Source organism: Lactuca virosa, chromosome 4 (assembly GCF_052849685.1).
Source record: "Lactuca virosa cultivar CGN04683 chromosome 4, Lactuca_virosa_CGN04683_v6, whole genome shotgun sequence".
In the NCBI taxonomy this organism is placed as follows: Eukaryota; Viridiplantae; Streptophyta; class Magnoliopsida; order Asterales; family Asteraceae; genus Lactuca; species Lactuca virosa.
In genome coordinates, this window is record NC_136429.1 from 465,016,824 (window position 1) to 465,029,201 (window position 12,378).

The 12,378-nt window shown below is 32.3% G+C and overlaps 1 protein-coding gene across 1 annotated transcript; it reads left to right on the forward strand.

Annotated features, from left to right (window-relative positions):
- The first annotated feature begins 7,225 nt into the window (after positions 1 to 7,225).
- LOC145109176 (floral homeotic protein APETALA 2-like) lies at positions 7,226 to 12,131 on the forward strand. The gene is made up of 10 exons (XM_079046286.1): positions 7,226 to 8,220; positions 8,481 to 8,506; positions 8,627 to 8,657; positions 8,754 to 8,841; positions 9,132 to 9,277; positions 10,525 to 10,569; positions 10,655 to 10,746; positions 10,826 to 10,950; positions 11,045 to 11,215; positions 11,632 to 12,131. The coding sequence occupies exons 1-10, from the start codon at positions 7,655 to 7,657 to the stop codon at positions 11,827 to 11,829; spliced, it is 1,488 nt and encodes a 495-aa protein (XP_078902412.1). The 5' UTR covers positions 7,226 to 7,654; the 3' UTR covers positions 11,830 to 12,131.
- The last annotated feature ends 247 nt before the right edge of the window (positions 12,132 to 12,378 follow it).

Consider the following 12,378-nt stretch of genomic DNA (forward strand, 5'->3'; position numbering starts at 1 on the left):
CTTTGGCTACCGGTGGTGGTGAGTAGTTTGGTGAAGTTACCTCCAGTAACATTTGTGACAGGAAACACAAAAAAGCTTGAGGAAGTTAAAGTAATTTTAGGGCGATCCATTCCGTTTCAGTCCCTTAAGCTCGACTGTATGTATATCATTCAACTACTCCCCTCCCCCCTAATAATCTCTGAAACACTAATGAGTTATTGCGGTAATTCAATTCATCGTTTTGCCACTAACCAGGTACACACTCGTAATCTGTAATCTCCATTGTTGTTGTTCGAGAGTTATATTTTTTTCTAATTTGGAATGTGTTTATCTAAGTATGTGAAAGGGCCGGTGTTATTTGGAGACGTTTTCCACTATTCCAATGATCTTAAATGCCTCTATGGTTCGTATAACAAGATATTTCGAGAGTAGAAATATTGCGAAAGTTTGTAGGTGCAGTTGGCAACTACCTATGTGGTGAAGCTTTTCCAGTCATTTATAAGGTTTAATAACATCTTACTTGATTTCCATAAAGACATGTGGGGTATAACTATGTGGGCTACTTCGAGCAGGTAGAATCTTTATCTTTTGTGATAATTTCTTAGAGTAAAGCAATTAGTTCTTTGAGATTTTAAAAATATAATTTTGTAGTTGTGGTTGTGCAGGTGACTAAGGCTGGTGAAATTGGGTCATTGACTATGCCTTATCGCAAGGAGGGTTGATTTTAGATTTTTAGATATATAATCTATGTTCTATAAAAAGTTTTTTAGGACCAGATCAGCCGAAAAAACGAGAGAAAGCTAATGTATGCGTGATTTTTCAACTAAAGGAATTGAAAAAAAAAATGGTTCAATGAAAATGGTAAGATGATTTCTTTCTAAAACTCTAGTTTTTTTACCAATGCTTGATTTATTAACTTCTCTTCATCTATGTTATTATTTTATTCTGATTTTTATTCATTATTTTTAAAGAAATGTAGTATAATTGCTTGATTTATTGACAGGTATTGTTGTAAAATGTAAACGGGGAAAGTTTCTAGTTGATTTAGCTTGTCATGGTGATAAGTTGTTCCAAGTAGTGTTCAAGGAAAGGTAAGTAATCTGGGACACAAGGGATTAATAGTTTTTGCACAACTAATTAAAAAATTACAATTTTGACCTTGATCTTGATCTTGTATGGTGATAAGTAGTTCCAAGTAGTGTTCAAGGAAATGTAAGTAATCCGAGACAACTAATCTTTGTTTCCTCAAATTGCTATCCATTCAAGGCTTCACGTTTTGAACCTCTTGGCCATTCATTTCATGATGATGCACTTAAGGGGTGAATGACATCTTCTCCCCTGCTTTTGCCACCAACACCAACAACATCAAATGAATGCCAACTACCATTCCTAATTTAATTATATGTGTTGGATGCATCTTACACAATAAATATGTTGCTCTATATGAATACATGGAAAGGTTCTAAACTATTATGACATGTGCTTTTATTACCCAGTTCTTTTTACCATTCTGCTTTATATAATATATATATATATATATATATATATATATATATATATATATATATATATAATCATAAAAGGGCATAGAATGGGCACATGTATCGAGTAAAGATCTTTCAATGATTTGCAATAAGTGTGTGATTCACTACTTTTTTTAATGACATAATTACATGGTTTAATACTCTTTTTTCTTTTATTGTAGCAGCTGAGACAAAAGTTCATCTTGGAAGAAAATATTGAGATGCAGGTATATGTGGATTAAGACATGAGATGTACATTCCTACCTTGAATGAAACACTTGTTAAATTCTTGGGAATTCAATTATAAAGCTTTCGTACAATTTTATCTACTAAAATGGGTACATATTTTTGCATACATGTTGATGTTAAGATCTCATCTATTCCATTGGTAGAGATTCAGCTCACTAATAGTAGGGACCATTTATATCTACATTGGGGTGGTCTAAAGAATGCAAAGGAGTAAGCTTTGACTTGTGAAAATATATGTGATTCTTCTAGGTTTAAAATTTGTGTTCACTCTTTCAAGATTTTCACATTCTTCTTTAATGGGTACTTCCCATTCGTCGTCCTGAAGGGAAAAAAGTATACAAGGAAAGGGCTCTTAGAACCCCCTGTATAAAACTAAGTTACAGTTAAAAAAAATCATCGTTAGAGCAATGTGAATATACAAGATAAATACACGAGGAACATTTTTTTTTGGGTATAAACACCAACTAATTTACGCCTTCATTTCCTTTTCCCTAGTCTGGTTCCAATTCTTCCCTGAAAGTAGAGATTGATGATGTCATTCACCCCTTAAAATTTCCCATGAATATCTCTTCAATGGAACTTCCCATAAAGTCATGTATATATAGCTTATAGAATCACTTTTTAATGTTTTGCAGCCTGACACTGTTAATGATATTAATCTATAAGTTTTTTATTTAACCCCATTCTTAAAGTTATTTTTGTTTTTTGTCTTAGTTTTTTTAGTCATCTATCTTAACCATGTCTTTAGGGTCTATTTGTTAATATTTTTGGATTGAAGGAAAAAAAGGTAGAATGAACATTTTACCTTTTGGTCAACGTTAAATAACAAATTATATAAAGACAAATCTGCCCTTGCTTTAGGTTCATCATGTGGACTAAAAACTGCACATGTATACACAATTTATTTTTTGTTTTATTCCCTTGTAATTGTCATAATTTTCCTAGAATGCAAAGTCTGTTGCTATCATGTGTATGCAATGTTTTTTTTACCAAACAACCCCTGTATACATCCTTTTGGAAGAAAGACCATTTTGCCCTTACTGAAATCACAGTTTGTATGTTTAATATTTTATTTTCTGTTTTACGCCCTTGGTTTATGTGAATCTAATGGTTGTATAATTCAAATTTACAGGTCTTGTTGATTTGCATAGTGTCAAGAAAAGTAGTCGGGATGTTGTGAAGGTGGTCAATAAGTTATTGTAGTTCAACTATTATTTGTTGATGAATTTCATCTCTTTCACATTTGGTGTATTACATTTGCCTACTATTGGAACGATTATTTGTATGACATTAAATTTTATGCAATGGATTGTATTTTTTGTATATGATATTTTATTTTCTATTATGAGACATCAAATGCAAATTTAATTTGAAAATTAGTAAATTTATAAATAATATTTTTTTAAAAAAATTTAAAATTACGACATGCAAAAATGTGTGTCATCTTCATTTATGACACGGCCTTCCTTGACAGGGGCTTTAATGATACGCATTGTGCATCGTAAATGCGCGTCGTAAGGCTACGACACGCAAATACGTGTCTTATTCCTTTATGACATGGCCTTCCTTGACACACATTTGCGTGTCATCTGTACCCTTTTATGACACGCAATGCGTGTCATTAAAGAGTATTTTCTAGTAGTGATTGACTCAAAGGGGGAGATTGTTGGGCTTATTGTGTTGCGTCATTGTGGGCTTTTTACTTAGTCTAATCGCATTGTAAACCCTACACGCCTTTACAGTAGCAGTTCTTAATCGAGCTCTTCTAAGGCTGTGATATTCAATCATTCGACATATTTGATAATCTTTCTGTGTTCTTAATATGTTTTCCTGTTTTGAATCTATCGATCATTAGAGTTTTAATCTCAATAAAAAAGTTTTTGTATGGAGAATTCCAAGAAAGGCGAGCTATCTATTAAGAGTAATGCCAAGTTGAGTATGACTCAAAGCCCTAGTACAGATGAAGAGATAGAGGAAATGAGTCGAGTCCCATATGCTTCGGCTGTAGGATCGATCATGTACGCTATGATATGTACTTTCCCTGATGTGTGATTTGCTTTAAGCATGGTCAGTCGTTTTCAGGGAAATCCGGGATAAGCTCATTGGACAGTAGTAATGAATATCATCACATATTTACGAATGATAAAGGATCTGATTCAAGTCCTTGGTGGCAGTGAAACAATGAGAGTAAGTGCGTATAGTGACGTCAACTTTCAAATAGATAGAGACAATCTTCGTTCTTAATCTGGATGGTTGTTTTTGTTAAATTGAGAAGCAGTCACTTGGAAAAGTTCCAAGTAGGACACGGTGGCTGATTCTACTTGAGAATCAGACTACATAGCAGTGAGTGAAGCATCGAAGGAAGCAATTTGGCTGAAAATTTTCATCGGTGATCTCGGAGTAGAACCGACCATTCAGGAGGCAATGAAATTTTTCTGCGATAATGAAGCAGAAGTTGCTTTAATGAAAGAACCGATAGATCATGGTAAATCAAGACATATCAACAAAAAGTACCATTATATCAGACATAGAGTTGAATGATGTCATCTTATAGTAAAGCGAGTTTCTTCAAAAGACAATCCTACAAATCCTCTCACAAAGGCTCTGAGTAGGGCTAAACATAATCAACATATTAGGAAAGTTGGTTTAAGAGATGACATTAGTGTTAGTAATTAGATGATTAGTTTGAAACTTATAACAAAATAAATGTAATTGATTTTGGTAATTGAATAATAGAGATTATTTAAGAGTTTGTTTACTGCCTTTCTCAATTATTTACTCTTATGTTTCATTTTGCATGTTTTACTTCCTGAATAATTTGACTACTCGAAGCTCCACAGTCGCTCATACTTCAGAAAGTAAGTAGTGAATGAAGATTGTCATTAATTGAATTATAGTTTGTCTAGGAGTTTAGACGTAACAATTGTTTTGCTACAACGTTCATGAGTACTTAAAAAATAGAGATTTGAGTATTGGATAAATCCACGCTCATATAATTACTTCATGGATTATATCACGAGTAATTCTGAGACGATAATATCTTATATTCTTAACATGGAGACATATGAGTTGTAATTTACAAGTCGGTTGTACATTGGTATTGCGAAACCACATCAGTAACTTGATGTTATAAAACGTAGTGCCATGTACGATTTGGTGAATAAAAGATACAAGCATATGAGTCAAAGTTTATTCGTTCCTTTTGCCATGACGGGAAAAGCGATATCTTTGGGCCCCTCAATGATTTGGTGTTGACTTATAGTGTTGGGCCCAATCAGGACTAAATTGATGTGTTCAATTAGAAGTCTTATGACGTCATCGCAAATCAAAAATCGGGAAACAAAGTTTGGACAATGAGATTGATTCTAATCCATGTATCATATCCACATGATATCTTGAAGAACGGAGGAATATTTGACACTTATCTAAGGACCAATATCTGATCAGATCAGAGTTCGACAGTTGCTTTGGAAAACACACTTTGTTGTTTGATTTAAAAGTTATACCTATAATTTAGTTAGACTTATCCAAGTAGGAGACTATTGGATTAGGTGTTTAAGCCAATAATTAGTATAATCTTGAATTATTAGCAGAGTCCTTTTGGGTTGCCCTCAAACCTAGTAATTGACTCGAATGTTTTTTGGAAAGAGAGATTGATTTATTAATTTATTATCTGATTAATAAATTAATTAGAAATCAAAATAAGTGATTTATTAATATATTATGAGGATAATATATTAATTAGAAATAATATTTTTTTAATTAAGAATTAAACAGAAATTAATTGGAATTAATTTTGGGATTAATTGGATTAATTAAAAGTAGAATGACTAAAGGTGACAATGTTCAAAAGTTGAACATTGACCAAATCTAGAACTTCCCAAGAGGGGGACGGTTCTAGAGGTAGATTTTATATATTTTCTTTAACTTCAAGGAAGTTTAGAATGCCTTAGGGAGGAAGCAATGAGGTAAGGGTTATCTAAAAGGAAACCTGCCTTATCTACTACTTCCCTAACACCTATATAAACCCTTAAGGGTTTATGATTTTCGGTACCGTTGTTTTAAGGCCGAAGATATTCATTCTCCTCCTCCTCTCTTCTGTTTAGCTTCCAATTGCTAGGATTTGGGTGTGAGACATCAGAGGCACGGAACTTCTGGTTATTTCTTTCTAAAGACCAATCAAGAAGGAATACTAGTTTATTTCGCTATAACAAACTAAAGGTATATAATTTCTAATACCCCTTTTTAATTTCGAAAATAGTAATGTCCTTTTAAGTTTCTTGATATTCAATTGTTTGTTGCAAATCATAGTGAGAACATAGATCTTTTTAGGTTGCATGTGAACTTAGGGTTTACGTTTTTCCGACAAAATAAGATTTTTGTAACCAATGAAACCTATCATAAACAAAAGGGATTTTGTATTTTGTTAGTTGTAGCCGACTTGATGTTATTCAATTTCGGTTTACAGAATAAAGATAGTCTTATTTTTTTTATTTGATTAATTTTCTTTTATTCGTGTTAAACGAGTTAATTAGAATAAGTAGTTGGATAAATACCTTAAAATTTTCTCTTTATAGATTATTTATCACAAATTCCAAACGAATATTTTATTTTATCATGATTTATCTTTTTTTTTTGTTATGTTTTAATAAAGTTGAACATTTATGATAGTGACTAAATGTGTAATTTCTAAACACCATGATAAAACTTACTATACAAAAACTATAAAAACAATATGATATAATCATGGTTCTGAAAAAGCACGTCATGTCGCGCATCAAAGTGTGTCATGGCGCGATGCGTGGTGTAGCCGTTACGAAAACATCAAAAACGAGTTTGTTAAGCGTGACGCCAAATAAGGTGTTAAAGTGCGCCTTATTGCGTTACGTCGTAATTTTTTTCAAGGCGCGATTTGTTTTTGAGTTTTTTTGTTATTTATGATCAGATCTAAAATATTAGGGAAATTGTCAGAAAAGTCCTAATATTTTCAGAAAAGTTATACTTTAGTCTCAAGATTTTTTTTTTAACATAAAAGTCCCGATTATTTGTAAAAACACGATAATATGTCATTTCCTGTTAAAAGAAAAAAAAATGACTTTTTTTAAATTTGAGCAAAATAAATTAATGGAGACTTTTATGTTCAAAAAAAATTTTAAGACTAAAGTGTAACTTTTTTGAAAATATTGAGACTTTTCTGATAATTTCCCTAAATATTAATATAATACTTTTAAAAACTTGATATATCTATTAAATTTATATGATTTATCTTTTTATATTTTGAAAAACATTATGGCTAGCCAAGGTTGGTCAGGACAGCTCAAAAATGTGATCTTGCCGTCAAACTCATTGCTCACATTGTTTTAACGTTAGATATAATGAAAAAAAAAGATTACTTTAATTCCATAGAATGTAAATAAAAAAATTAATTTTAAACATATATAAATATATAAATTATTTGGTTTACTCATGAAGAGAGAGAGAGAGAGTTAGTTTTAGAAAAGATCTAATGAGAGAGAAGCTGCTGGGAGAAGCAATAACGCGACCAACCCCATCCCGTCACCCGGCCACAATCTATACTTTCATAGATAGATACACGTATATGTATCTATTGCCCACCTTCTTCCTATCTTTCTTTATGAATCCTAGGTTTCTTTTTCTTCATATTCTTCTTCTCATCTCTTCTTTTTAGACTCGGCTATAAAGAAAAAGAAGATCAACAAACAAACACTTCATTTCTTTTAGTTATATATATATGTATACGTATGTATCACATGTAGAGAGAGAGTAAACGACACAGTGAGAGAGAGAGAGAGAGAGAGAGAGAGAGAGAGCTTTTGATCAGTTCATCGGTTTCCTTTTTTAGTGTTTCATATAGATTTAGTTTAACTTTTCTAGCCGGAGAAATGTGGGATCTAAACGGGTCACCCGATCTGAGAAAGGAACACGAAGAATCAAACGGTTGTTCTACGCCGGTGGAAGCAGATGAGGACGATAATAGTAAAGGTAAAGGGGTTGGATCCATCTCGAATTCGTGCTCCTCAGTGGTGGTTATGGACGAAGACGACGGCTCCGATGATGATGATTCCGAGAGAGGAAGTTCAAGAAAACGAAGCAGCAGGTTGTTTGGGTTCTCTATCGACGGCGACGGCGACGGGGATCCGCCGGTAACCCATCAGTTTTTCCCCGTCGACGACGATTCTGAAGTGGGCCCCACCTCCTCTCTTGCAGTTGGTATGTCGTCGGTAAATGCTTTCCCTGCTGCTCACTGGGTCGGTGTTCAATTCTGTCACCAGTCACCGGGGCTTGTTTCTGGTGGCGCCACCAGCGCCGGTGGTTTTCTCCGGAAATCTGCCGCCCCGGAGATTCCCCAGCCACTCAAGAAAAGCCGGCGTGGACCCCGTTCTAGAAGCTCACAGTATCGTGGAGTTACCTTTTACCGACGAACCGGCCGATGGGAATCACACATATGGTTTGTTTACCTTTTTCCCCTTTCAAAGTTTTCTTTATTTTCTTCTATAATAATTTGACTCGAATAAATTATATCCTTCAAAAAACTTTGTTTGACTTCAACCAACAAATCATATAATCGTCTTCAAACACTTCATCAATATATTATTATAAAAGATTTGGATCAGTTTTGAAAAACCAAAAAAAATGGTTCTTTTCTTTAAACAGAAGACTTTCTATCGAATTTATTTTTCTAATTAGCTTCATCTTTTCATGATTCAGGGATTGTGGGAAACAGGTGTATCTGGGTATGTTTCACTTTTTTTCCTTTTAACTTTTTAAAAAAATATTTCTATTAATTTGTTAAAAATTTTATGGGACAATATTCACAATTCCAAGGATATTAATATGTGTTCATTTTGTCACAGGTGGATTCGACACTGCACATGCAGCTGCAAGGTGAGCACAATCAAAACCCTACATTTTCTTTTACAAATAATTAAATAAAAATTATTTAAAAAAAAAATAAATCAACATGTAGTGTTCTTCTTACAGGGCATACGATAGGGCAGCGATCAAGTTTCGGGGAATGGAAGCTGACATAAACTTCAGCCTTCAAGATTACGATGATGACCTGAAACAGGTTGGTTTAAAACACTATGTGTGATTTCACCTTTTAGTGTGTGTGTTTCAGATTTTAACCTTATCTTTAACAGTGATAATGCGTTACCTTATCTAGAAACATGTTTTCTTCTACTGGTTGTTATTGTTTTAAAGAAAAAACGCATACCCAAAAACACACATATCCACCAGTCTTATAAGTTTCAAGATATGAAACAACACACTTTTTATGAGTTATTTTGTTTGTTTTTATGAGTTATTTTGTTTGTTTTTATGAGTTTTGGGGTTTTAAAAACAAGAAAAATTAAACAGATGAGCAATCTGACGAAAGAAGAGTTTGTGCATGTACTACGGAGACAAAGTACAGGATTTCCAAGAGGGAGTTCGAAATATAGAGGAGTTACTTTGCACAAATGTGGTAGATGGGAAGCAAGAATGGGTCAATTTTTAGGGAAAAAGTACGTTCTTTTTTATCTCCCTTTAAATCTTGTTCTTCATTTAAAAAGCAAATAATCATATCTAACAACACTTTGTTCTTGAAATCTACCATCAAAATTTAATAGTATTTTTTCTTTATATTATGCTTTATTTAGTCACGTGTATTGCAACATATTGAATTAAGTTGTATGTAGTTTCTCTTTTGATAAATTTTTTATAGGAATATTTTTTTATTCAAAATAATTAAATTCTTTGATTAATTTATACTTTAATAATGATTTATAACAAGAACTTTTTTAATACCATAATTTTTTGGTATGAAGTATGAAAAATACCTTTTATGAAAAGTCTTTGGTTCATAATTGTTTTTGTGTCTATTAATAAGTAATACTTTATATTGACGACTTTTATTTGTCTTTATGAAGCATCACTTTAGAGTTTAGGCATTGATAATAATTATTTTGTTAAATGGTATTTCAAATCAAAAGATACGTTTTTTTGAAAGAAAAGAAGTATAAAGATTTACTTGTCATATGGTTGGGTGTATAGTAGAATTTGACTATTAGTTGAGTATCAAAATATTCCCAACATAGGAATGAGAAAAATAGCAAAAACAATAAAATCACATATTCTTAGATAATAAAATATTTTATGAAAATTTTTAAATATATATTTAAAGTAAAGATATTCATTTGAAAAGTTGTACGGATGTGTTTTAATATTTTTGTAACTGTAAAGCCAAACTTTTATCTCGCTGCGTTTGTTAAGTCAAGGTCTATCCTTAACACATATTTATCGAATGATTTTTTTTCTTTTATGTTATATCGACATGATTCATAATAAATTTTAATAGCACATATATAATAAAACCAGACACAATAATATTTATTTCATAAGACAATTTTTACTGGTCATCACCTTTAATATATATGTATCCATACTTCACGTGATTTATATGAAGTGTTCCTTTCATTAAAAAAAAAAACCGATTCCATGAATCTAATATGAATCTATTACAATAAAATGTTTTAAACCCTAACCAAGTACGAATTTCTATAAGACAATTGATAAGAAGAAATTATTTCAAAACTAACCCTATAAAGAAGGTGTACTTGTTTTTCTATTTATATATAAAGCTGGCTACCTATGGCCTACGGCTATACCTATCTACCTACTTCTATTCATTTCATCAAGTTAAATCACTTCAAAAGAAACACACTTGACATATTTCCTTTTTTGGCTCACTTTTATTTCATCACACTTATAGGTATGTGTATCTGGGCCTCTTTGATACTGAAGTTGAAGCTGCCAGGTAAATATGACTAACTTGTTTCTGAAAGGACTAATATGTCAATTTGTTAACTTTAAGGGGAATGAATGAAAGTATTCTTTTTTAGGGCATATGATAAGGCTGCAATCAAATACAATGGAAAGGATGCTGTCACCAATTTTGATCCCACAATTTATGAGAATGAGTCCATTGTCACTGGTATTTTATTCAAATTATTTACTTATATTTACTTTGTAAATTATTTCATTTCGATTAAATTTTTTTATTTTCTATACAGAGCATTCGGGTAATAATAATGATCAAAGTAACATTTCCTCTTCGGATCACAATCTTGATTTGAGTTTGGGACATAATTCAGCCCCCACTAAGGAAGGTAGTCAAGATCATGGATTTAGGCCCGTGGTGCGTTAATCGTTATAATCTGTTTTATTTAATTTCTTGATGTAATTATGATAGATGAATTTCTAGTGATTTGTTTTAATTTATGTAACACAAGGCATTTGGGATGGGTCAGAGTGAAAGGTATAACGACACATTGCATCTTCAATCTATTGGATCATCGAGGGGTAATCATGAATTTCATGGATATGGGCATTTAACCAGACCCGTTGACCCGTCTATGTTTCATATGTTACGCCCACAACCCCTCAACTCTTTGAATCACCAAGTAAGTCCCTCTATGTCTCTTGTTCGATAACTTTCAATCTTCGATACTAATATCATAAGGGTTAATGTCATCAATGCATAACAAACTATTTATTTTTGTTTAAAATATACCATTAAACTAATATTATTTTTTAAAACCATAATGTTTTGTGGAAATTAAATAGTTGGTCACCCATTTATGACATTAACACTAAAAATAGAGAAAAATAAGTGTCACGTGGGAATTCTTGCTTTTACCATATGCATACGACTGTTTACATTTTTCGTTTTCTTTTCACATGATTCCTAAATATTTTCGTATGTTACAAAGACTAATTATAAGGAAACATAATATTACAAAACATATACAAGATATTGTTGATATTATATAATAATATTTTCTTGTGGATTTTGATGATTCTTATGGGATGTTTGTAGATTCAGCATTCAGGCAGCACGCTAGCTGGAGGAGGAAGTAGAAACAATGGCAATGGAGCTTCTCTACATCTGTATGCAAATAGTGCTGCAGCATCATCAGGATTCCCACAACAAAGATTCAACTTAAGACAACCACCAGCCCCACCTCATGCTCAAACGTGGCTGCATAAGAATGGCTACAATACCACTCTATCTTGAATTGTCACATGAGCCATACCACCCAGTCAACCACCCCTACGTAGCACAGCCTATACAACCCAAACCTAGCTACCTTACCTCAGTACACTTATCCAAAAGACCAAAACCAAAGATCTTCATTGTAAAAAGATGAACCACCCCAACTCCAGTTTTGGGTTTTGTGTTAAAGACTAGCTAGATAGCTATATAGGGTTGTTGATGTGAGAATGTAACCAAAGGAAGAACGATTTTTCTTTTTTAAGTGTTTCGTTGGATTTGGGTGTTTTAAAAAGAAAAAAAAAATCAAAGGGATTTAATATTAATTGTGTTTCTGGTTATTTATTATTTTTTAATCTGTTTTTTATATTCCAGTTGTTTGTTCATCCAAGCTAATTAAACCAACATTTTGAAAAAAGGACCTTTTTAATTATTATTTTTTTGTATTATATGTACTTTAGTTTTTGTGCTCAGCAACGAGATGTCGTCGATATGGACATTATTGGTGAAACTTTCGGGATGCTGAAAAAGTCACCGTTGTAGATAACAAAGTTGCGACGATATGTCATATAG

Coding starts and splice junctions, on each gene's coding strand:
- LOC145109176 (XM_079046286.1), top strand. CDS start 7,655: ATGTGGGATCTAAACGGGTCACCCGATCTGAGAAAGGAACACGAAGAA. Junction 8,221..8,480: donor CGATGGGAATCACACATATG/GTTTGTTTACCT, acceptor TTCATGATTCAG/GGATTGTGGGAAACAGGTGT. Junction 8,507..8,626: donor TGGGAAACAGGTGTATCTGG/GTATGTTTCACT, acceptor ATTTTGTCACAG/GTGGATTCGACACTGCACAT.